The 25,363-nt window shown below is 49.6% G+C and overlaps 10 protein-coding genes across 10 annotated transcripts; 6 read left to right on the plus strand and 4 right to left on the minus strand.

The window, feature by feature from the left end:
- Positions 1-1,744: 1,744 nt before the first annotated feature.
- Positions 1,745-2,800, minus strand: LTR64_005767 (uncharacterized protein; the record flags this gene model as incomplete). The annotated part of the gene is made up of 1 exon (XM_064900105.1): positions 1,745-2,800. One exon carries the CDS (start codon positions 2,798-2,800, stop codon positions 1,745-1,747), a length of 1,056 nt encoding a protein of 351 aa, XP_064753417.1.
- A 2,616-nt stretch (positions 2,801-5,416) lies between these two features.
- On the plus strand, positions 5,417-6,670 carry LTR64_005768 (uncharacterized protein; the record flags this gene model as incomplete). The annotated part of the gene is made up of 1 exon (XM_064900106.1): positions 5,417-6,670. One exon carries the CDS (start codon positions 5,417-5,419, stop codon positions 6,668-6,670), a length of 1,254 nt encoding a protein of 417 aa, XP_064753418.1.
- A 924-nt stretch (positions 6,671-7,594) lies between these two features.
- Positions 7,595-9,991, plus strand: CWH41 (Processing alpha glucosidase I; the record flags this gene model as incomplete). Its single annotated transcript, XM_064900107.1, has 1 exon — positions 7,595-9,991. One exon carries the CDS (start codon positions 7,595-7,597, stop codon positions 9,989-9,991), a length of 2,397 nt encoding a protein of 798 aa, XP_064753419.1.
- Positions 9,992-10,750: 759 nt separating this feature from the next.
- LTR64_005770 (uncharacterized protein) lies at positions 10,751-12,375 on the plus strand (the record flags this gene model as incomplete). Its single annotated transcript, XM_064900108.1, has 3 exons — positions 10,751-10,787; positions 10,850-11,240; positions 11,295-12,375. 3 exons carry the CDS (start codon positions 10,751-10,753, stop codon positions 12,373-12,375), a joined length of 1,509 nt encoding a protein of 502 aa, XP_064753420.1.
- A 634-nt stretch (positions 12,376-13,009) lies between these two features.
- Positions 13,010-14,272, plus strand: LTR64_005771 (uncharacterized protein; the record flags this gene model as incomplete). The annotated part of the gene is made up of 2 exons (XM_064900109.1): positions 13,010-13,360; positions 13,523-14,272. The coding sequence occupies 2 exons, from the start codon at positions 13,010-13,012 to the stop codon at positions 14,270-14,272; spliced, it is 1,101 nt and encodes a 366-aa protein (XP_064753421.1).
- Positions 14,273-15,216: 944 nt separating this feature from the next.
- LTR64_005772 (uncharacterized protein) lies at positions 15,217-16,746 on the plus strand (the record flags this gene model as incomplete). Its single annotated transcript, XM_064900110.1, has 1 exon — positions 15,217-16,746. The coding sequence occupies one exon, from the start codon at positions 15,217-15,219 to the stop codon at positions 16,744-16,746; it is 1,530 nt and encodes a 509-aa protein (XP_064753422.1).
- Positions 16,747-17,162: 416 nt separating this feature from the next.
- Positions 17,163-19,223, minus strand: LTR64_005773 (uncharacterized protein; the record flags this gene model as incomplete). Its single annotated transcript, XM_064900111.1, has 1 exon — positions 17,163-19,223. The coding sequence occupies one exon, from the start codon at positions 19,221-19,223 to the stop codon at positions 17,163-17,165; it is 2,061 nt and encodes a 686-aa protein (XP_064753423.1).
- A 416-nt stretch (positions 19,224-19,639) lies between these two features.
- lag1 (Sphingosine N-acyltransferase lag1) lies at positions 19,640-21,141 on the minus strand (the record flags this gene model as incomplete). The annotated part of the gene is made up of 2 exons (XM_064900112.1): positions 19,640-20,904; positions 20,949-21,141. 2 exons carry the CDS (start codon positions 21,139-21,141, stop codon positions 19,640-19,642), a joined length of 1,458 nt encoding a protein of 485 aa, XP_064753424.1.
- Positions 21,142-21,704: 563 nt separating this feature from the next.
- Positions 21,705-22,760, minus strand: LTR64_005775 (uncharacterized protein; the record flags this gene model as incomplete). Its single annotated transcript, XM_064900113.1, has 1 exon — positions 21,705-22,760. One exon carries the CDS (start codon positions 22,758-22,760, stop codon positions 21,705-21,707), a length of 1,056 nt encoding a protein of 351 aa, XP_064753425.1.
- A 2,210-nt stretch (positions 22,761-24,970) lies between these two features.
- On the plus strand, positions 24,971-25,355 carry LTR64_005776 (uncharacterized protein; the record flags this gene model as incomplete). Its single annotated transcript, XM_064900114.1, has 2 exons — positions 24,971-25,203; positions 25,253-25,355. 2 exons carry the CDS (start codon positions 24,971-24,973, stop codon positions 25,353-25,355), a joined length of 336 nt encoding a protein of 111 aa, XP_064753426.1.
- Positions 25,356-25,363: the final 8 nt, after the last annotated feature.

The raw sequence follows: 25,363 nt of genomic DNA on the forward strand, positions 1-25,363 counted from the left end.
TCGATACGAAACATTATCGAAACCTCTTGACCTCTTAACTGAGCGTCCGAACCTCTAGTTCGCGTACAGCGACAGACCTTCTTCCCTCACGAATATACTGCCTTGCCCTTGCTCAATCTAGGAAAATATCCGCTATATTAGCGCGCAGTTACACTGCAAGATCGCTACTGCACCTCCTGACAGAGTGTGAAACACTTTAGCCCTGAGACTTCTGGTTGGACATTGCCATGGACCAGTTCCTGCAGGGCGACAATGCTGGTGGTGGCGGCGTTGGTCTGGGCAATTTTCCTTTAGAACAATGGTTCTTCGAGATGCCACCTTGTACGAGGTACTGGACCACAGCCACAGTCATCACAAGCATTCTGTTACAGTGTAAAGTCATAAGCCCGCTACAGCTCTTCTACACTTTTCGGGCTGTCTATTTCAAGAGCCAGGTGAGCATCTTCAGATACGCCCTCTGCTGTCCATAGGGTCAAGAAGGCTAGTACTAACCACGTCTACAGTACTGGAGAATACTGACTACCTTCATCTACTTCGGCCCTCCTTCCCTCGACCTTCTCTTCCACCTCTTTTTCATGTCGCGCTACAGTCGCCTGCTCGAATCTGCCGCAAACAGCCCAGCTCAATTCTCGTGGCTTCTACTCTACGCAACGACGACCCTCCTCGCCCTGAGCAGTTTTACACCATCAGTACCATTCCTCGGCCACTCCCTCTCCCAAGTCCTGGTATACATTTGGTCGCGGCGCAATCCAGATACACGTCTTGCATTCCTAGGATTACTAGTATTCAATGCTCCGTATCTACCTTGGGTCCTCATGGGATTTAGTTTATTCATGCACGGCACTGTCCCTAAGGACGAAATATTAGGCGTGGTGGTTGGACACGTGTACTACTTCTTCAACGATGTATGGCCTGGTATTTATCCTGGATCGAGGCCGATGGACCCGCCACAGTGGTGGGTGAGGATATGGGAGCGTGGTCGGACAGGGGCCGTGACAGAAAGAGGTGTCGAGAGAGATGCGCAGGCAATTGGGCAGAGGGTGCCTGATGTACAGGTGCCACAATGAGGCACGAAACACTGTACTGGAGTTATGCACGATGATACGAGAGATGATTTTTCAGCGAATGTGTACACGTAGAAAGCAAGTGGGCTAGTACAGCAATTAATTGCATTCTTTTCAAGTCCGAAGACTAGTCCTGCTGGGCTGCCAGCAGGACTTACGCGCTCCCGATTGTAGAGGCGTTTGTTTTGGATATTCATATCTCCCCCTCTATACAGCTAATAGTTACACCTTCAAGGTCTCGAGTTGGGGCCTGGTGCTTGGTTCTTTGTCCTCTTCCACCACTGATAGACTGAGGCCCATTTCGAAGCGCATCGCCTATATATACAGCAGGCAGAAAACATGCCAAGCATTTGTGTTCGTATATCATTCCGTTGAGCACTGGGGCCGCCGCGTTTCTACCGATGAGGGCGTAGTGCCCTTGGGTCCAGTCAAGACATCCAGCCACTGACCGTGTCCATATAATCCGTGAGAGAGGATTCACACGTCGTGCGACGTCCTATTTGTCTTCACATCGGAGCTCCTATGTGCTTGGTTGTGGCTTGATCATAGCACAGTGTGTTTCGGGGGTTGAGAACGTCTGTCGTTTGAGGCGGCGCTAGCTCGTTCTCGGTCCGTAGTGTCGGATAAGGGTTTGACGCGTAGCAAGAAATGAAGTCGAGGTCCATTTCGTACGTGAAGCTTTACCCCGGTTCGTAACGACTTTTACCCCAATTTGGCGTTTTCCATCCCATGGCCTCAATATCTTCCAGATGATCAAACCAATCTTTCCTGCCTGTCCCACTCGAAACAGATCCAGATGTGCCAGATCTCTGCGACTCGACGGTGACGGCTCTCTGTGGTGTAACAAGTCCTCGGACAGAACCATTCGAGTCTGGTCCCCAGAGTTCTGGTCGACTCAATCTTCTAGCGATGGCGTTGCTTTTCTTCCGTCTCTGCACTTTCAAATCGCCGTAGATGGTTGGTGCGTTTGCGACAAAGGTTGAAACGACCATTTGGATCGAAGCCCAGAGACTTCGCGTAGGTTGGGCCGAACCACTGTCAAATACTGATACGAGTCGGAGAGTGGTGACAATGATGCAGAAAGTGCCGAGGATGAATAGTGCTGCGACGCGGAAATGTTGGCCCAAGCTTCGGCCTTTGCAGAAGAGAATTGGATAAGAGATCACCAATAACATGAGGTCGAGGACAATGTTGCTGATGCATTGGACCAGAAGCTGAACGTAGCCCTTGATGCAGCTTCCAGGACTTGGTTGCACCTGCCAATATAGATGGAGAGGGCGACACTCGAGGAAAGTCGCCAGTACAACGGCAAGGAATGTCAGACCAGCCCCAAACCATGTAAATCGAATCATGTGAGCGACCCATCGAATACCTTTCATGGTGTAGAGCTGCGAGTAGAAGAGGAGTAGAAGGCATATTTGAAGCCAACATGAAGCTGTGATGAGCACTCGAGCTGCCAGAGATAATTTGCTGCCAGCCACCACCCGACTTGAATCGTGACTGTTGAAGTAGTCTGCATCGCGAATAACGTCGCTCGCTGTACCGTAGAGGAGGTAGTAAAAGACCACGACGATGCGCGTGATCACTACAATGATGGATAGCGCAACCAGCCAGAAAGCAAGATCGACCGCTCTTTGTCCTCGTCGTGAAACAGCAGCTCGAGTGAGTAAGATTACCAGAGATATAGCCGCGCAGGTATAGTTGGCCTGTTTGGCCTGAGCAGCGGTGAACATCATCTGTGTCACCTTGAGATACTGCTGTCTACATCGTCGTTGCCCAAACTCTTGTTAACTTGGAGGATGTGGTGCGAAGGAGAAGATGATGCTGTACTATGGAAAGAGTGACCATGTTGTGAGGGAAGCAAAATCTGGGGCGATGCACACGCCTGGATGGGCTGGACCATTGGCCTCGCTTGGATCACCAAGTTCTTGGGAGCAATATTAGTCGGATATTAACCTCGCGGATGACGGAGTCAGCAGGTGGAAAAGCTTCTGATAGGCACAAAACAGCACTAAGTGAAGCTAGCAGCAAGCCGTTCCCCAACTGCGCCGAAGTTCGGGAGAGGTCGGTCTGGTTCAGGTTGATTTGGGGAGTGGTTCGCTTAAAGAGTTTCATTCATTTATCGGCAGACGACCGTGGAAATGATGCCGCGCTGGTGCCCAGTTTCTCGTGCAGCAACCATGATGCCCTCCGATCATGCACACTGATTACGACCTCGAAAACAGAAAGGGCTGAGTGTGCGATACAGTTTCAGTACTTTCTGCATCCGTTTTTGCACGTTGTGTGATAGAATACTTTCCAAATTTCTGGTGTGACCTTTCGGCGTCAAAAACGTGGCTTTAGGTGTTGTAATCGTGCTGAAACCTTGGTGTGTTGGACTTTTGTGCCGCTTTTGTCGATCTTATGGATCCTTCCCAACCCTCTTTCTCTTCTTTCTCAACCGACCACCAATGATTACGTAGGTGACCCAGAGCTGGTAGCGATATTTTTGTTATGTTTGCTCACAAGCACTTCCAGATCGAAATACGGGGTTGGATTGAATGATCGACCGGACGAAGGCATACTCATTTTGCTAATGAAATGACTAAATTGCACCGGACGTTCGAGGTATTCGCAGAACGTTCCAACGAGAACTTGCTGCTAGGTAGTACACATGCGCAGATACTATACAGTGCTCGAGTAGCATCTTCGTGCAGGAATGGTGCTCGTTATACTTGGTTGATGTCTCTATCCATATGCGCCTAAGACTACTTCAAGGTTGGTACTTTCTGCTTTCGCGGAAGATTTCAACAATACCTGTCCGCGATGAGCACTTTCAAAAGCCATGAACCGGTGGTCTTGCAGTAGCTAAGCGCGTGATCCTGCTTGTTGAGTCTGTATCACGGCAAGCTCGACGTTTGTCAATCGCTGTCGAGTGGGAAAGCGCAATCCATCTAGCTACAAGGTGGCTTCTTTCCAGAAGCAACATTCAGACATCGTTTTTCAGGCAGTTGTTTGACCTGTCTCGAGTGAGGCCACATCACCATCTCTTATCACGAAACCTGTCTGTATTTCAACGTAGACATACTATGGTTATTGACACCTCAAGAGTGCATGTCATCATATGTGACGGCACCGGCAAGAATCTGCATATGCCTCCGATCGCTTCCTTGACAACCTTCTCGAGTAATACCGTTGGAGGCCTTCAGATTGAGGTTGTGATCACTTCGAGTCCAGGGCGGTCATAGCTCGAATATGGTCATAAGGCAATCGACAAGGTTTCTGTAGCCCAGCTTACTGTCCTCAAGGAAAACTTCTCGTTACCATCTATTCAGATGAGCATCGAGGAAACCAGCTATGATGGTGGGAGTGGCCATATTTGTACGGGCTCAGAGACTGATTGTCAGAGACGCTCGTGGCCCTGCTGGCGATAAAGCTTACAGCTTATGCATGGATCGCAACTACCAAGATAGAGCATACCATAAGCAGGAAGAAGAGGCTGTGGACGTGACTGCCAACTCAACGCGGGAAGCTAATCTCGCGTGCACGTGACTGGAGGCGACCTATCTGGGTTAAAATTTCCTGGAGATGATACTGCCTTCACGTCTACTGTAATTGCATCCTAGATTGGTTCAGGATTTCCACAGTCATGGTCGTCTAGCAGCTATGCTTCGAGGTTACTCTTCGAATGCATTTTGTACTGATATCGCAACGTATTCGAGGTCCTCAAGAGGTAGGGAGGAAGGCGAAGCAAGAAGTCCGTCGCCCTTCCGTCCGCCCATGCCAGAAAAGCGACGTCCGCTGCTAAGCGATACGAGAAGAGCATAAACCTGACACACTTCCCTGTACCGTATTCACGTTGATTTCCGCTGTTTTTAATGAGGAAGAGACGTGATAGGAAATCATGCACTTGCTCAGAATTGGGTTGTGGACAGTGCTGTGGCTCGATCCAGTAGCGACATGTACATTTCTCCAGAGTGTCCAATCTGGTTGTCACATTCTGAAACGGCTCGTTGATCGTCTTCATATACCCGGATGACCATTAAATAGAATACGGACAAGCTTCGCTGGCTGACTCTGGTTCAGTGATATGACATAACAGCAATAGAGTGATACGCCCTTGTGTCAAGAGGTGATGAGTATAGATTGGGAAATGGACGCGAGTTCCTCTTTTGGGCATGTTGGAGGAAGACCGTCCGCCCTTGCAACCGTCTCTCTATCACGATATAGACAGATTCATATGCTTGCAAATTCCTGTATCCATATAGCCATCTTTGACAATGGTGTTGATGTTGTTCTGCTAAAGGTATTCTTGATTCGTTTGGCAACGTCTGTGGGCTCATCAGAGAGTATCATCTACCACACCACCAGTCATGGCACAGTTCAACACGCAGCTTGAAGGCCGGAAACCGATCCTGCTAACGCCAGGACCAACAGAAGTTGACCCTGTCGTCCTTAGAGAAATGTCTCATTTCGCCGAGTCTCATTTCTCTCAACCATTTTGTGACACTTTCGGAGAAGTGCTGACTATGCTCCGTAAACTCTTTCAGTGCTATGACCCTCGTGCACAACCATTTGTCCTTGGAGGCAGTGGGAGCCTGGGGTGGGACTTCACCGCAACCAACTTCATCGAGCCAGGGGAGTCGGTTCTTTACCTAAGTCCAGGGTTCTTTGATGACGCCTTCGAAATGTGCCTCTCTACATATGGAGCTCGAACAACGAAGTTGACTGTGGACTTCGGGTCAGCTCCAGATTTGAGCATCGTGGAGGAGGAGCTAAAAGTACATCAATATAAAGCACTAGTTGTCACTCATGTTGACACCTCAACAAGCGTCCTCACTCAACTCAAGCCTCTTTCTGACTTACTCGCTCGCTCCTCTCCAGAAACACTGTTCATCGTCGATGGAGTCGCCAGTGTCGGCTGTGAGGATCTCCAATTCGACTCCTGGAAAGTCGACGTCGCGGTGACTGGATCGCAAAAGGCCCTTAGCTGCCCTCCTGGAGTTGGTATCATAATGGTATCTGCTCGTGCCCTACACGTAGCCGAGACCAGGAAGACGCCCCTGACTGCCTGGTATGCTAGCCTCCCACGATGGCTACCAATCATGCGGAAATACGAAAAGAAAGAGGCAAGCTATTTTGCCACACCACCTACACAGGTCGTTCGTGCACTTCATGCTTCTTTAGCAGATATATTGTCAAGGCCATTGAGTGACAGATTTGCACAGCACAAAAGGAAGAGTGCAGAAGTGAGGGCAGCAATAGAAGGCCTAGGTCTGAATCTAGTAGCGCTCGAACCTGGTACACAAGCGAATGGAGTGACTGCATTCTGGCTGCCGGAGGGCTTGACGTCCGAACTCCTACGAGCTAAAGCTCTTGAAAGAGGCATCATCTTTGCTGGAGGGATGCACTCGCAATTCGGATCCAAATATGTACGATTCGGACATATGGGATTCAGTGTTGTAAATGAATTTGGTGCTCATATCGACACTGGCATCAAAGTTCTGAGAGATACCATCATTGAGTTTTACCAGAACCGAAGCCGAAAAGAGATGCGCCTTGCTGACTGTGAATTTTGTATCACAAACGACCTAGGCGAGAATGCGTTGGTTCTTGCGCAAGCATAAGTATGGCTAGGGGAGATGATCTCAGATAATCGGTCCTTGGAGCTCTCTACCCAAGGGAAGTGAGTTTGCTTGAACCATGATACACGATGGACCATGGTCGCTCCTGCTTTTGATGAGTCACGAACCCGTATCGTCCATAATTCGACTGAAGCCACACCCACCGACGGTACTACCTCGAATACGCCAGGACGTTTCCAACTCTATATACATATCAGAGGCGCAACAAGTCTGACACATATCCTTCGTTCTTGCCATTGCCATCTCTTCATTGTTGATCAGTCATCCTCATGGCCACCAGTCTGGTAACCTCGGATCGAAACAAGAGGTTTTTGATGTTGCCCACAGCGTTGGTACGGTGGACCTCACCTTCACTTAAGTGGCCTGATTCGCCCACTTGAATCAGGGGACATCACCCCTTCATAGCCCAGGAACAACATTAGGAAGGATAGTTGTCTAGTGGAAGACACTTCTGCCACATATAGTACCATAATACAAGTTTAGATCAGACTGAGAGCACCTAATTGTGTATGTTTTTTGAATGTCTGTCCGTTATCGAGCCAGATCGAGACGCGCGAGTGTCATCAGCGTACCTGTGCATCGTCTAGCCAACGGCTAGGGTAATTTGCACGAGGTCAATAGTAGGCGAGAGTGAAAGATCGAGTGCGATCCTTCAGAATCGGTCGATGTAGTAGCTCTTCTGAGGTTCAGTGCGAGGTGGACCCTTGTACCTCGACACGTTTGCGACTTCGGACAGGAACGTGGTTGTTCCTGCATGTTGGTGGGCACCACAGGCAGGCGTTTTTAAGCCCAAAGTTCGGGGTTTAGGTGTCCTCAGAGCTACAGTAGCCTCAGGCAGGCTGAGAGTGCTGCTCACACCCAAATTTCGAAGCGCTGCCGTACGCCCTTGAATTCTTGCGTGCAACCATGCGAGTTCAAGGTGTTGTACTTAGCTTCCTGCAGAGTACGGTCCTCGTCGCAGCCCAGGAAGCCCAGTCCATACTGGGCTCTGTGCCTTCGAACGACTCGCTACTATGGGGCCCATACAGACCTAACCTCTACTTTGGGGTCCGACCGCGAATACCTAAGAGCCTGTTGACGGGACTGATGTGGACAAATGTGGACGACTTTGCTAAGGCGCAGGAAAACTTTCGTCATACTTGTGAGCAGCATGCTGGCATGGCTGGTTATGGGTGGGAAGAGTACGACACAAGGCACGGCGGACGAGAAGTCATTCATGATGCTGGGAACAAGATCGACCTGACAATCGACTTTGTCAAAATGCCTGGTGGTTCTAATGGAGGCAGTTGGGCTGCAAGAGTTAAAGGTTCACGTCAAGCAGATGCTCCCCCTAACCTGGTCACAACTGTGCTTTTCTATGCTGGCATGGAGGGTATTGGCGAGCTAGGATTTACACATGGCTCGGACACGAATGGCGTCTCAGGTCCAGTCACCATTCATGGCAGCACTACCGAGCTAGGAGATTTTGATATCGAGTTCATTGACGGTCCAGACAACAGGTTACCATACAAGGTACATCCTTCTTGGGACGACAAGCCACTTGATGTGACCTTGACTCAGAGCTTCATGGTCCCTCCTGATCAGATGTGGCGAAGCAAAGAGATTGCCTGGTCTGGCTTCAAACAAACGATCGATGAGTTGGTGAAAGAATATTCCCAGGACAATATGGCTCCTCCCTGGCAAGCATTCACTATCCAGAACGATGTTAGGCCAGGCAACATGCACATTGTACAGAAGGTTTTCGTCGGCAATTTCGAGTTTGACGTCTTGTTCAAATCCGCATCTGGACCTGAAGTTTCACAAGAAACACTTAGTGAGGCGGTCACGTCCGTATCTGAAAGCTTCAAGAAGAAGTTCGGCGAAGTGTTCCAACCAGCGAAGCCCTTCGACGACGATGACTATAGAGCTTGCTCAGAGTCCATGTTGTCGAATCTTGCGGGTGGTATAGGCTACTTCTATGGCGACTCGCTTGTGGACAGGTCTTACGCATCCGAATATGACGAGGAAGACGAAGGGTTCTGGGAAGCAGCAGCTGAGGCTCGCTCTCGCAACGAACCAAGACAAGATCCTGCGGCTGAGCTCTACACAGCCATCCCTTCACGACCTTTCTTTCCGCGCGGGTTCTTGTGGGATGAGGGGTTTCATCTTATTCCCATCGTCGAGTGGGACACAGATCTTGCTTTGCAGATTATAGAGTCTTGGTTTAAGCTTATGGACGAGGATGGCTGGATAGCCAGAGAACAAATACTAGGACCAGAGGCTCGAAGCAAGGTGCCTGCTGAGTTTCAAGTTCAATACCCTCACTACGCTAATCCAACCACACTATTCCTGATCGTCGAAGCACTTTCAAACAAAGTTTTAGACAAATCCGTCTCGTCAAGTGAAAGATCGAATATCAAGACTCGGCTAGAGACGCTGTATCCTCGCCTGCAGAAGCACTACGAGTGGTATCGGCGTACGCAAGCAGGGGACATTAAGTCCTACGATCGAGAAGCCTTCTCAACGAAAGAGGGCTACCGGTGGAGGGGTCGAACACCACGACATATTCTGCCGTCAGGCCTCGACGATTACCCGCGAGCACAACCACCTCATCCAGGTGAACTTCATCTCGATCTTCTGTCATGGATCGGTCTCATGTCAAGGTCTCTTGTCACCATCTCTACCATGCTTGACAACAAGGACGACGTCCAGACATATACCAAGCATCTCACCGCCATAATCCGCAATCTGGACGATCTGCATTGGTCCTCCCACCAGAAAGCATACTGCGATGCCACAATTGACGACTATGACGAGCACATGCTCGTATGTCACAAAGGATATATCTCACTTTTTCCACTCATGCTCGACCTCCTGCCTCACGATCATAAGAACATACCAGCCATTATCGACCTTTTGGCTGATCCTGATCAGCTATGGTCGCCTTTCGGTATTCGCAGCTTGTCGAAAAAGGACGAGCTTTACGGCACTGACGAGAACTACTGGAGGTCTCCTGTCTGGATGAACATGAACTACCTCATAGTAAAATCTCTCCACACACTTGCTAGCGATGAAACTTCTCCCAACGCAGCATCAAAAAAGACACGAGAGCGAGCGGCAAAAACGTACTCGGAGCTGAGGAAGAACCTTGTCAATAATGTTATGAAGCAATGGAAAGAGACTGGGTTTGCCTGGGAACAGTATAGTCCTGAAACCGGAGCTGGGCAAAGAACCCAGCATTTCACAGGCTGGACCAGTTTAGTTGTATCGATAATGGCCATGGATGATCTGCCAGGGAGTGCTAAGGTTCATGAGGAGCTGTGATCACGGCCTGAATAGTTCACAGACAAGACGCTGCAAATCATCCAATTACCTCCCCCCCTTGTGGCTTGGCCAGAAATTCTGCACAACGTCAGCCTCCCGACCTCACAAAGCAAACTTATGCCAGCAACCTCTTGCCGTTGAATAGAATAAGCTGTGGCTTGTGTTGGCAGCTTACTCTTTGAGCTTGTTCGAATAATTTCAGCTTCGGTCGACCTTAGGAAATCCATGCTCGATGAACCGAGATTTTCAGAACTGCCTCAACCTGTGTTGTTGCGGGTCAACCCTCGCATGCAGGATACTGTCGGAAGGTCATTTCACGACACAGAAAGACAACAGGTTACCTTCTGGACTAATTGTCTTCGAAGGTTCCGGATACCCTGTATCCGACTTATTGGGTGATAGAGTGGTAATTCACGTCCGGGAAGGCGACTGGAAGGACTGAAAACGCTTCGTGACTCAAGCACTGGACGCAGCACGATGCTGACATGCCAGGGTTGTTGCTCACGGTCGTCCAGTAGTACTCGAGTACCGCTAGTCGCGGCTATTCTCCGCATTTCGGATGGCGTGCTCCAAAAGTTTTGTACCACAGTAGTCGCGAAAAGCAGCATTCGATAAACTCAATGCCGCTGCTCCACAACGAGTAACTGTTCGTGCGACGTGGATAGTAAAGATGACTCTGCAATATGCAGCATAGACTCAACTTGATTCTGCCTTGCTATAGGTATTAATCCAACAGATACCACGACATCACGGCTCGCAATGGCGACGATTGTCAACGGCCATGCCCAGTCCCTCCGTCAGTACTATTTACTCTACACCTAGACCTTACCATAAACGAACAGCTACTAAATCCCGTAGAGACTGTCTCCGAGCAACCTGAGAACCCATTCGCAAAGCTCGTGACCGATCAACTTTATGCGATCGTTCCATCCTTTACGCTCGAATCTGGAGTTGTTCTGAGGAATGTGCCTGTGGCATACACAACCCGCGGCCAGCTGAACGAGAATGGAGACAACGCACTGGTGATATGCCATGCCTTGTCCGGCAGTGCAGATGCTGCAGACTGGTGGGGTCCTCTCTTGGGAGGTCCGGGTCAGGCATTCGATATGACGCGCTTCTATATCGTCTGTCTGAATAGCTTGGGAAGTCCATATGGCAGCGCAAGCCCCCTGACTTACAAGGATGGAGATTCAAGTCAGGAAAGATATGGGCCAGAGTTTCCACTCACCACTATAAGGGACGATGTGAGGTGAGTTCTGCGAGACAAATTGGCGTAATTGGCGCTAGCTAATACATGTTACAGGATCCACAGAATGGTACTCGACCACCTCGGTGTCAAGCAGCTTGCGGCAGTAGTTGGAGGTTCCATGGGTGGTATGCTCGTTCTCGAGTATGCTTACTTCGGCGAAGACTACGTACGGGCAATAGCACCGATCGCGACCTCGGCGACTCATTCTGCCTGGGGCATCTCCTGGGGCGAGGCGCAAAGACAGTCAATCTACTCAGATCCTAAATACGATGATGGCTACTATCCTCTCGACGATCCACCAGCCGCTGGTCTAGGTGCAGCTCGCATGTCAGCACTTCTCACGTACCGGAGCAGAGACAGCTTTGAAACAAGATTTGGAAGAAATATACCAGATTTGAACAAGAAGCAGAGCATAAACTCCCCACAAAGGAATGGTAATGTGGACGAGAACGAGCATTGGCAGATTCACAACCACGGACACAGCAGGGCCAAGGGCAGCAGGGTGCACAGTCGACCACAAACACCATCTTCAGAACAACCACCAGACGCGGGTTCAACAACACCAACACCTGTCGTTACAGATCCGCAGTTCTCCGGCACCACAGAGTTCGAAGTCCCCGTGAACGTAGTCGAGAATATAAACAGCCGCAGACCAACAACAACCCACTATTTCTCAGCCCAGTCTTATCTTCGCTACCAAGGCACAAAATTCGTCAGCAGGTTCGACGCCAATTGCTACATAGCCATCACACGCAAATTGGACACTCACGACGTTTCACGAAACCGAACCTCGACCGTGAAAGAAGCTCTTTCGCAAATTCAGCAACCGGCTCTAGTCCTTGGCATCGAGTCTGACGGCCTCTTCACCATCCAGGAGCAGAAAGAGATCGCAGACGGTATACCAAATGCAAGGCTTGGCAAAATCGACTCGCCAGAAGGTCACGATGCGTTCTTGCTACAGTTTGAGCAAGTAAACAAGTATTTACTTGATTTCTTCAGAGAAGTGTTGCCGGATATCATGAACAAGCCGGGCATAGGAGGTGAGAATGGTGAGCTTGCGAAGGATGGTGTGGGTCAGATGACAAAGAGCAGTACCTTTGGCGAGGCTGAGGTAGGGGATCTGACTGCTTGGTAGACCTACTCCATGGTCTGGTGGCGTTACATATGTGGCAATGTTATAATTGGTTCAACCACAGCTCATTATACGCGAGCACAGGAGGACGAATGTCCACCTTTAGAGCATTAGTTGTGGCAGGTCCTACTTGATCACGCTCCAACGCGGTGATACTTTCTTTCAATTTACGCGTATGCGTAGCATGCTTAAAATACCTACCGTACAAACTTGACAGCAGGCCTGTTTCAACTCCGATCCGACAAGTCTAGCCTTCCTCCTTAAGAAATATTTCATCTTTTTATGCTCTTTCCGATGAGCGAAAAGTCTCCGCGATAGAGCGTGTCGTTGGGAATGTCTTCCCTCGTGAGAGCTCCGAAGACTTTTCTCTGAGCTTTCCAGATATGATGTGCTTTGCAAATAGATAAAATGCCCTCACCAAATGACTTCTGGCGATTTGACCTGGTGCCATCTGGACAAATACCGTCCATTCACGCCGTATCAGGTCCCTTGCTGTTGATATGCCCCTATGTTCACTCTTACCATTTCTGTATGGAGAATCAATTGTTGACTAAACGTGCCGAATCCTAGATATCAGTTCTCTCTCTAATATCCTAGCGAAAATCAGCCTTGGCACCACAAAGTTCTCACCACCGCTATGGCAATGGCCACGACAAGTGCAGACGTCGACGTCGTTGTCATCGGTGCCGGTCTATCTGGTTTGACTGCGACTCGTCAGATAAGCAAAGCAGGCTATAAGGTCCGTGTTCTGGAAGCTAGAAGTCGTGTCGGTGGCAGGACATGGAGCGAGCCATCACCATCGGGTCGTCCTGGAGTGATAGACTTTGGTGCTTCTTGGCTGAACGACTCGAACCAGCGATGCATGGCTGCACTGACAGAAGAATTTGGTGGCGCTGTTGAAACGGTAAAGCAGAATGTGACTGGAAAGGTTGTACTACAGCAGCAAAATGGCGAAGTGATTATTGTTCCTTATGGAGGTGCACCTGATGTACGTGCCTAGGTTTCTTGACGGGAGATGTGCTGATATCTGATCTAGTTCTCAGATGAGGTGAAACAGAACCTCGCGGACGTTAGGGATGCCTTTTAAGCTGATTGCCACGGCTTAGACATCGATGCTATTGATCGTGGACAATTCGATGAATCTTCAAAGCGACTCGACGATATCACTATCCTCGCCTACTTGAACAAGCTCAATGCAAGTCCCGAAGCAATAACGACTGCCACAGTCTGGACTCGTGCCATGCTCGGGCGCGAACCTTCAGATGTCTCAGCACTTTTCTTCCTCCGCTACCTCAAAGCTGGCGGAGGCTTGGTCCAGATGCGTCAGGACGGCAAGCACGGAGGCCAATACCTTCGCACACGTCAAGGTACACAAACATTTTGTACCAAAATGGCAGAATTGTTACCTACAGGTATTATCACATTAAACAATGCCGTCACATCGATCGAGCAGATCGGCCCTTTGCTACTCAAAATCAACGACAGCATAACCTGTCACAAGGTCATCTGCGCAATTCCACCACCAGTCGTCCAGAAAATCAGATTCACCCCAGACCTATCAATCGAAAAACGCACACTCCTCAACTCATACGGCTACGGCTACTATCAAAAAGTCATGGCAATCTTCGAGACCCCCTTCTGGGTTCAAGCTGACTTCTGCGGCCTCGTATCATCTTTCAAAGGTCCAGCTTGCGTGATGCGCGATACCTCAGTACCACAAGACGATTTCCACGTCATAACATGCTTCTTAGCTGGGAAAAGTGGCAGGGAATGGTCAGAACTGCTATCGGAGCAGGAGAGACGAGCGGCCATCGTTGAACAGCTCAAGACGGTCTTTGGCGAGAAAGTCGAAGGGGAACTGCTGGATGTGGTGGGCTATCAGTGGAGTGATGATGAGTAAAGCGGTTATGGATGTCCGACTTCTTCATTGCCGCCTGGAGTGTTGAGTAGGTACGGAGACCAGCTTACTAATGCTGTTGTGGATATACATTTCGCGGGCACGGAGACCAGTGATGCCTGGAGAGGATTTATGGAGGGTGCCGTGCGATCAGGCGAGAGGGAAGCAAGTAAGGTGATTGATGCGTTAGGTGGGAAATAATGAGTGGAATGGTAGTATAAGTACAACACCAGCAGAGCAGAATCTCGTCATCACAAGTATGGCCCTTACCTCTTTCGACTACAGACGGTACACCTGATCTCACGGCTTGTACAGTATGTACAAACCTGAGGAATCATCTGCATGCAATCTTTAAAGCGACGATTTCTGGCTCATTGTGGGTGTCCAGCCAAGATGACCGTCAAAATAATAGCAGATCAAAAGCACATGTGACGAAGAACCAACGAACTCTTCTTCCTGACACAAATACGCAAGCATTCCCCAACAACCTGAAAACCTCCGCACTGCTATCACGCACGTGCCAACGGTTACAACTCTTTTTTCGAGCAAGTATCGCTCATAATAAGCCTTTGTGCCAAGCACTGCCAAGAATGATACGTCCATCTGTTCTCTGCCGCTGATAGGTCAACCATAAATTTATCAGGACCGCGACTTGTAAGTTGTGAGCACATCGCGCGCAGGTCCTTGTATTTAGCTTTTGTACTGCTTGATGGTGGTCTACCAGATCGTCGAAGTTGGGCAGGAGAAGGGTATATTAATCTCTATAGATCACCTGTTGTTGTAGCTTTTCTCTTTCGCAATTCTGCCTTGACACAGTTTGGCCTTCTTCCTGGGTTACCTTCATGTGACTTTTGTATGATATCCAAGAACATTGTGAAGACAATTGACCTCACCTTACCTCAACATTCGCTTAATCTCATATCGCACCAACCTCATCGACAACCACAATGTGGATCATTCCGCGGGCAAAGAGCCTGCTCAAGAGCCTCAGTGCAAGGGTAAAAGGCCTTGATGCACAGGGTGATGAGACCGTACCACCATCCATGATCACACCCACTCAAGAAGTATGGGGCGTCGGTCTCTTTTCGCTGCTCTTCTTTTCCTGGGGTTTGGCGTACGGACTCCTGGACATCATGAACTACCATGTAAAGATAGCTCTCGGCATCTCCAGGGGCTCTGCTGCGCTGCTCGCAATGAGCTATTACTTTGCTTACCTGATCGTTCCTCTTCTGGTTGGTGGTACCATTGTCAAGCGTTTCGGCTACCGTGCCGCGGCATTCGTGGGTTTGGTTCTGCTGGCGACGGGTGACCAGCTGATGAGTCTGGGCGCTGCTCGACTCAATTTCGGTGGCATGTGTGGCGCGCACTTTGTGGTTGGGATGGGAGTCAGCACGCTGGAAAGATGTGCAAATGCCTACGTGGTCAACTGCGGACCACGACCACGTTCTACCTTGCGGATTCTGGTGGCGCAGAGTGCTGCTGCACTAGGCACTGTGATAGCGCCTCTGCTCGCCAACAGTGTCATCTTCGACCCGAGCAAGAGCACAGTCCGGCCGCTGCCAGACCCCGAGGTTCCAGGCACTTGCTTGATGCCCCCACCGGCAGCCAAGGGAGAGGCTGGTGACCTGAGCTCAGTAGTCAGCTTCTACAGGTTCCTCGGCCTGTCGGTTTACGTCTTTGCGGTTTTGCTTGCCGTCTTGTTCTATAGAACAAAATGGGTTGTTGAGCCTGAGGTTCTGAGAAGTCCTCAGCTCGAGCACAACCGGCTGATGTTCTGGAAGCATCCGCTGTGCAGCCGACGACAGCTCAGACTTTGGCTCGGTGTTGGTGCAAACTTTCTCAACCTGGGTTGTCAAGTTGTCGTTGCTCAGTTCCTGATGGAGCACCTGCGTGTTGACGCTTGTGCCAGCGATAGGACAGCCGCGAATGGTATGATGTATGCACAAATTCTCTTTCTTTTCGGACGACTGGTTGCCGCTGCAGCAATCGAACTGCCAAGCCTACCTGGACTGAAGGCTTCGAAGCTGGTTCAAAATATGTTCAGGCCTCGAATTGTTCTGAATGTGTTCCTAGCTGGTGCAGTTGCATTCACAGGTGCAGGTATTGGCGCTCGAGGAATCGTGGCAATCGCCTGCATTTGCCTGGTCATGTTCTTCGAGGCACCCTCCTTTCCGATGATCTTTGAAGGTGCTACTGCTGGCATGGGTACATGGACTGCCTCTGGAGAATCTCTGATGATCGGCTCAATCGCTGGTGGTGGACTTCTGCCCTTCATCAACGGGGTCCTCGTTGACCATTTCGGGGTAGCCAAGAGCTGGAGTTTGGCAACAGCAGCATTTGGAGTCGTATTCTCGTATGCACTCTTATGGAATATTGTGCCCTCGTTCAAGGAGGATATCGACAAGGCACATGCCGAGCACAAGAGCGGCAGCACCAACGAAGGCAAAGAGATACGTTCGGGGTCGGAGAATTCTTAGGCATGAGCTCAAAGGAGAAGCTCAACAAAATCTCAGAACTTACATAGATTAATATGTCGTTGCTAACGAGACATTCTCGCCGAATAGTTTAGAGCTTAAAGTCATGGGCTTAACCAAATTCCTCGCTCTGTAATGATTTGCATCTGACTACCTTCTTTTAGGATGACGATCTGTGCTTTCAATTAAATGACGAAGATGGCTGTCTCAGCAACCAATGTCAGCAACACCTTCTTCACTCGAACTCGACGGAAGAGGAGTAAGAACGACGCGGCATGTCTCAACGCGTCCTATCTATGTCAAGGCACACAAGGAAACTTAGCCGTAGTCGCCATTGTGGTAGTAATTGCTTCATTTTGGTAGAATTTCGGAAGCCTGCCTACTAAAGGCCATACGTCCCAGTTCTACGTACTGGCAAGCTACCTTCTTCCTTCACCTCTATACACGTCTCTCTCCCTTCCAGCGAAACCGCCTCTGGGAGCACCCCTACCACCTCTATATCCACCTCTACCACGTCCACTAACACCTAGCAGCCGATCCTGACCACGTTTACCGTGCCCAAATTCTGGCCCATTGTCTACCCATATTTCCTTCTCGCCAGCTTTCTCGAAAGTATATCGCTTCATACCTGGAGCTCCTGAGACACCTCTGTCGCTATATAAGTCTGCAAACCTGTCGAGTCGCGCGTCAACAACCTTCGGAGAAGGAAGCTTGTAGTATAGCTTAGGTTTTGTAGTCGTAGAGCTAAAGATGTCGTCCAATCCAGCAAATCCGATTCCCCTATCTGAGGGTTTTCGTGCTCCATGCGGTGATAGAGGTTCTCGCATTGAGGCCCGTCGATGGTCGTCAGGTGATCGAGGTACCATTGCGGCTCGGTCAGGATGTATGCCAGATGCAACAGCTGACGAACGTGGCGAAGCAGTCGAATACGATGCTTGTCTTTGGTTGATCGACTCCTTCTTACCACTATTCTGGCTAAAGCTCGTGTGTGAGTTTGTTCCCTCAAACACAGCCTCGACACTGCCATCTTCATTTCGATTGTACACAACTTCCATTTTAATACTGCTGTTCCTTCCTCGTTCGCGACTTCCACCCGTTTCCATCTCAATCCACTGCTCGACTTTCTCGTCTGGCACAAAGTCGACCCAGATGGGCTCCCTAGGATGGTCATCATCGGGAAATTTCTTTCCGTGCATCACTGATCTGACTCGACTGGCTACGGAGATGCTGGAGAATCTAACAAAGGTTTGAGATCTGAGATTATTAAGGTGGAAGAGCTGAATTGGACTCTCAGTCGACGTGGAGTTTGGCGAGCCACGAGCAATCTCCTCGATATGTGGTTTCAAATCAGCAATTGGGTAGGGGCGTTTGAAGTTCTTCATGTATAGTGATCGGGTAGCAAGATGCATTGCTGGCTGGACTGTGCTATCCTCATCAATTAATGGTGATCCCTCTCGACCTCGCGAGTGTACCTCTGTTTCTGCCTCTTGCGCATCCGCCGAAGAAGTTTTCCCCATTTCGTTTCGAGTATCGGAAGACCTGATCTTTGAGGATTGTGGTGTAGAGGAGGGGGATCTTGAGGCTCGTCTTGTTGGAACAGCTTCTCCATCACTTAGCTTCACTTTCTTCGCAACCTCTTCAGGATTGGGTGGTGGTGTCAGACTCCTTCTCTTACGCTTTCGAGACTCTTCTGCCTGGGAAGAGCTTGACAGGGAAGGCTCGTTCTCCAACATCTTGCTGTCAACAATCTCTGTGGTCTTGGCCTCTGATGAGGGTTGTAATATTGATTGCTCGTCTTTGTGGTCTGCACTGTGTTGTGATTTCTTCAGCGGCTGGACATTGTTCGTGTCATCTTCTTCTGCTGTCTGCAGCTGCTCATTCTGTGGCACAAAGACACTATGCTTTTTGATTTCTTCTGCCTCCTTCTCCGTCTCTGCGACGGGCAAATTATCGTCGGGCTGGGCCTCGGATTCGGCTTCGATAGCTTGAGCATCCTCAGCCTGCAACGCGGCGGGTCGGTCTCGCGGCAAGTTCTCGTCCACTTCGGCTGTCATCACAACGTCTTCTGTAGCAGGCACATCGTTCCCTGCTTGCTCTGCCTGATCGGTCTGTTCACCTGTCGATATCGATCGCTGCACCTGGACATTGTCTTGTTCATCCTGGACTTCCGTAGCTGGCGTCGCGGACCTAGACCCATTCCTACTCAGCTCCCCAATTGCTCCATTCGTCCTCTCTTCGACAGTGTCGCCCTCTCCATTTGTAGGTTGTTCAGGTTGAGTTTGTGTTGTTGTGTTAGGGTCTACGTCGCCGTCTTGTGGCTGGTCGTGCTCGTTCGGTTGAGCTTCCGAGTTCTCCTCCTCGTGTTCGACTAATTTTTCAACGAATTGTTGCTTAAGTTTGAGGCCTGTGATCGAAATCTTGCGACTTTTACATTCCTCCTTCAGTTCCGTGACCTTGAACTTGTCCCAGTCTGTACTCATTTTGGACGGTCTTCTACTTGTTGATTGGGCGACAGAAATCGGGAAAAGAGGTTACAAGCAGGTCCTGTGGTATACCTCAAATGCGAAGAGCTTAAGAAGGAGTGGTATGGACCTGCCTGATTGTCTGAAGTACAAAGGGAGCGAGCGCAGCGACGAACAATTCCGTCATACCAGTACGCGCAAACACGCCAAAATTCTGTCCAGACGCGCTCACATTCCGGCTGCAGCAATGATCCCAGTCGATTGAGACAGATCGGTGTTAATCGACCGCTGTCAGAATAGAGTCTCAACATGCCACGTTCTAGTTATTTAAATCGTCAATCTCCTAGTCTGCCAGCAGCAAGGACGTTTACTACCAAATTTCATTCAGGCTCCGCTAATGATGAGTATCAACAATCTTATTGACTTGTGCACAATCAATTCGTAGGCTTTTCGCAACCAATTCTCCCGAGCAACTCTTTCCTGTCCGAACTGCTACCTAACACGTTGATACCACTCGAGTGTCCACTGCCATCTTTTCGCCTTGAGGACTTGTGTAAAGGTGTATGGGGACGCCCACTGCGTTGAAGAGCAGCTGTGTCCACAAATGGCTTTGGGTCAATGCAAGTGTTCACTTTGTCCATCAGATTGCGCTTCGAGACAAGGCCTTCCTCCTCTTCTTCTTCCTCGTCGTCCTCATCTTCAACATCCGAACGCGAATCATCGGCTCCCTGTCCAGTGACCACCTTGTAAGCGACCCTGACAATCATGATGAACCACATACATAGGATCACCTGCAGAGCTAGTAGCATGCCCAGAAATCCCCATTTGATGTTGTTGTTCCAGCATACTAAGCCCACTGGGTCTCTAAACGGCCAGGTGAGATGCACCCAGTTATTAGGTGTTGGAAACGGGCCTTGTAGGTCTTGTGTGCTGCCTTTATAGCATCCATATTGAATCTCTTCAGGGATGTGAGCGTATATCGACCAGCAGACCCACACGTACAGAATGTGCCTGGTGATGAACCAGGATACCATGAAGATACCAAACATGATGTCGCACGTCGTTTGAAAACGTAGATACTTCAAAAGCTTGGCTGCAGGGAGGATGATGTCAACCAGATCCATCAGGCACAGTATGAGGTTGCCGACCTTGCTCTGGTGGTACCCATAAGAGCAGAATATGAGGGCGCAGGTCACAACGTGGTGTGAGAACATCTGCCAATGATCCTTCCTGCGCTCTTCAATATTCACGACCACGATCTGTTGCAACCAAAATGCGAATTGAACAAGATAGTACCACTTGGTCAAGCCATCCATCTCACGGACTGGCCAGTCACGCCATAAAGCTCTGAGATTCAACCAGTAATCCGAATGATAGTAGATGTACATCCCTGTGGTCCAGGTAAAGGCAGGGTATATCAAGATCCAGGCTTGCTCTGCAAAGCGCACCTTGGCCTTCTTCTTTCGTATCCCACATGCTTCAGCAAGCGGGCTCAGTATATAGTCCATGCTTATGCACCTCAGCCCCGTGAAGACAATGATCCAGTAGAAGACGAAAAATATGTCATCCCAGCCCAGAGCATATTTTCCCGTCGACTCGTTCAAATAGGAAATTCGGAAGAACTTTTGAGTGTGATGCTGTGTTTGAGGAAAGAACATGTGTGCGAAGCAGAGTAAGCCGACGAAATTCAAGGAGATACCTGATATGGTCAGCAGAAATTCAGGCTATGTTTGGGCAACGTACTGATCTGGCGGTCCACCACCCACCTGCAGGCGCGAGCGACACTGCTTGTTTCTGAGCCTTTGGGTCGCCATCTGGGCCATCTAGGCATAGCCGTCTTCTGCGAGGGGGACTCATTATGTTGCCGATGTGGTATGACTTGTGCAACCGACAGGTTCTCCCGATCGGTTGACCGGCTCTCGGAGTGTGTAGCCATTTTCCTGGGTGGGTTGTTCAGGACATGCGTAGACTGTTCGATGCCAGACTAGGAGAAAGTGGGTTTGTCGTTGGCTTGGTTGACAGCAGCGCAGCTTGTTGATGCTGTGTAGATATAACGAGTGGACGTGTTGTACGTTGTCGCCGGCTCAAAGGATGATATGTTCCCTGTTGCTCTCTTCTTTAGGTCATATTGTATGTGCTAAGCTGTTCACTCAATCAGCATTTCCTCCCATAATTTTTGGACCTCAGCCCACCGCTACTTTACAGGCCCGTGGCTCGGTTTCAGAAACTAATCCTGATCTGGAATTGGCGTGCCCCAGACTCGGACGGGGTCCAAGGGTCCCGGGCAAAGTTCGCACTAGACCCTGGGACCTGCATAATGCTTGGATAGCAGTGAACACGCAACAAAAAAGAGGTTATTGCGAAGCGGCAGGAGAAAGATTGGTCTACCGGTAGGCCGATATGAAGCACTATATGTAGCATGGCATCTCGAAACCATGTCTTAGTATGCATCGTGTCTGAGATCAAACCCTTCGACCGTGATCAGCATGTGGACACAGCTCAAGGCCACAATCCGTGTGGTCCTTGACAGTGCTTCCACAGCTTCACGGTACCATCCTCACTTCCTGTCGCAAGCACTTTGCCATCAGGTGCAAATGCCATTGTCCACACCGGACCATGATGGCCCTTCTGTATGTCCAACTCCCGCTCAGTCTCGTAGTCGTACACTCGCAACCAGAAATCTTTGTGACCTCCAGTCACGAAACGACCAGCGACTGGATTGATGGCAACACTGGCAACCTCATAATCGAACTTCACACTCTTCATCAGCTCGCCAGGTCGATACGCATCGAAGAAGTAGCAAGTACTGCCAGTAGCTGCACTGAGTACTACACCGCCATTATCACCTGCCTGGTTGGTACTGAGCTCGCAGGACATGATGTCGCGATCTGTCGTAAAGCTGTATATCATTCGCTGAGCTCGAAGGTCCCACCAACGTATTGTCTTGTCTTCAGCAGCAGTCGTAAGGATGTTGTAGTCGACGTTCCAGACGACTGACTTGATTGGAGCTGTGTGTACGCCAACACCAACTTCCATTCCTTGAAGGTTGCTGGAAGGAATTCTAGGTTCACCGTCTCCAAGCGATGGCCCCACACTGCCATGAGACAAGTCAAAAATGCGAAGTTTCTTCTCTACACCGCCTGTCGCAAGAAATTGAGGTTTGTTTTGGATTGGAAACGCAACAGTTTTGACAATGTGGTTATGATTGAGGACGTGGAGGCACTCGCCAGTCTGAGGATCCCACACTCGTGCTGTGAAGTCGGCGCTGCCAGTAGCAGCCAATGTACCATCGGTGGAGAGTCGCGATGACCAAACGGCACCTTTGTGTCCAAGGAACGTGCCAATCCAATCTCCAGTCACTCCATCACGTAGCATAGGGTTGTTGTCCTTGCATGCCGAGATTAGGTAAGAGTCTGTCTCGTCAACCAGATGAGAAAAGTGAAGATGCGTAACAGGTCGTGAGTGGCCATGAGCAGTCAAGGGCATAGCACGGGCGATATCTGCTTGGTCAGCTCGTTGTGCGAGAGGACGGCCAGGTCCCTTACCTGATGCCATATTGGTTTGCTGCGAGCTGATCGTGAGTTCCTGAGTGATCAAGGTAGCGTTTCAACTTTTAAGGCGTCTTTTCATCGATTGCACTTTGCAAACACCTGCCTTCACAAGTAAACGTATGCAAATATGTAAGTACTACCCGACGCCGGAATATCGTGAAAATGTGGTTTCCTCTACAAAAACAGGGTATCTTAGGTCGTTAAATCGTTATTCGTAAAAGTCGTGGCGTGATCGATGATGAACCAGGATGCGATAATCGTAAAATAAGGAGAGACAATGATGCCGAAGGACAGATCCCTTTAAGAAAGGTCCTTGGTCAAAAGTAGGAGAGTGAGCAGAAGTTATTTCTTAAAGGTCAAAAAGGCATGCGACAAGGCTCGACAGCCTTGTGGTTGCGATCCATCTCTGGAAGCGCTACTAGTCGTGAGCAAGGCAACTATGCCGAAGACAGGTAAGTACTTCAAAATGCTACAGCTGAAGATGTGGTTCATCAGTGACACTTTCAACGTCTTCCTCTGTCGTCATTGCAGGTAGCATCCTCTATACTCTGACTCGAGGAGAAGTTGCGGGTCGCATGTTCTCAACGGGGTCAGCCTCACAATGACAAGAATCTTCGAAATCAAAGGCACGAATCAATCGGGCCGATTAGCATCAAGAAGACTCGCAGTGGAGTGTCAAGAGAATAACAATTTTAGTACCACTGTCTATACTTTGTAAGACATATGGAAGTCAAATGAGTGTTACGAACATCCAGGCATAAATATTGTTCACCCAAGCACCCACAGTCAGAACTTGACTTCCTTTCCACAGCCCATGGCCATTCACGCGAACCTTGCACCTTCGATCACAGTATCCTGGTCCGTTTCTTCTGGCAGCTGAGCCTCAAGCTTGATCTCTCGTTGCTATGATTTCAGGATGCCGGCTTGTGGTTGAACACTGGATACGCTGACTTGTACTTGCAAGCAGACTTATAGCACGGGGTTTTTAATCGACGACCTTTCGCTCCATTCTTCTTGGTGTATGTCGTCCAGCGGCAGCTGCAAGCAGTGGGGTTGGCTGTATGCCGCTGTACCTCAACAGCTGCTGGTGGCTCCTCATCTTTGTGCTGTGCCTGTATCTGGTTTGTGGTGGACTGATTGTGTGACTCCTTCCTGGATGTATGATTTGACTGATCGCGGTTCATGCTGGCTGAGGTCCTGCCTCGCTAGGGAAAGAATGAGTCTGAGAGAATGTGATGCTATTTCTTGCTGGTAGGTTGGACCTGCCGATCTTCGTAATAAGGATCTCTGTTGTTTGGTCAGTAAGTTCTTCAACTTCCACAAAAAAAGAGCATCGTTCCCACCGCTGCTTACTCGCTTGGTTGGATCGATCTTTTTTGAACGAACGAAAGTATGGTTGGCGAATGTAAGTATGAGAGCTCCGGATATTGGGGAGAAGGTGGGCATTTATGCTCCTACTCTACACCATCAGGCAGAGAGCAGAAATCCACTGGATGATTCGTCTCTTTGAAAACTGAAAGCAGACAGTGGTGGGAGTTGACAGCTGAACCTCACTGAATGCGCCATCCAAGACATGTCGTTGTCACTTCCTTCTCTGAACGACTTTACGCTACTGGAAACTGGTGGAAGTGGCCGTCACGAAGATGTCTGGTTGTAAGGAAACGGTCGCGAGCTATCACTACGAATACAAGGCAAGAGGTCACAGTCAGGAGCAATTGCAGACGTTTCAGGCTCTCTGTCTTAGCCTGCTGATAGGCTGGGTTTCACTGTCGATGCTACTTGGAGCATGTATTCAAGGTGTCGCTGCTTCAACTCTATGTATCTAGGCCAATTACCCCCTTCTGAATGAGGTCCGGCATTTCCACAGTCTTTGTTCCTGCGAGACACAGCACAATGGGTATTGTGCTCGTTTCTCATGGTCAAGCCTATGTTGGCTGGCAATCACCGGTGTGGTTGTAATTACACACGATAATGAGGTTGTAAATGTAGTAGTCCTTGTCAGCGAGTTGCCTGTACTTGGATTACCTGGCTCCGATATGCGGTCAGTCTTTTTGTCGGTCGACTATGCCGCTCGACCGTTCTCCAATCGAAGCAATAAATATGCGCATTGATCAAAACCCTGGTGTCTCGCTATGAATCTCGGTTTCTTTACACTCAGCAAGCTACTTCCACATTCTAGAACGCCCTCTAACAACAACGCTCTGTGCATCCACCATGTCTCAAATGCAGATTCTCAAAAACCGCAAAGAATACACCCAGGCTCTAATGCCAGACGGCGTCGTGGTAATGGAAGGCGTCACAAAGAACTGTCCAATCTGCAAGGGCATGCGTCCCGCTGTCGACAACCTCATCAAGAAGTATCCTGATGCCAGGTTCTACAAGTACGACGTTGATGAGGCGGAGGACATTGCGCAGGAGCTGGGCGCGAGAAATGTGCCTAATTTCAGGTATGTAGAGACTGGATAAGTTTGGATTAGGTTGACCAGAGTTTTGTAGTGTCTTCAAGGATGGATTTATACAGGATGGTGTGACGGGGCTGAAGCCGCAGGAGCTGGAGAAGGTGATCAAGGAGAATTACGATGGACAGGTAGTGGGGTGAAGGCACTA

Source organism: Lithohypha guttulata, assembly GCF_036872675.1.
Source record: "Lithohypha guttulata strain CCFEE 5908 chromosome Unknown scaffold_4, whole genome shotgun sequence".
Lineage (NCBI taxonomy): Eukaryota > Fungi > Ascomycota > Eurotiomycetes > Chaetothyriales > Trichomeriaceae > Lithohypha > Lithohypha guttulata.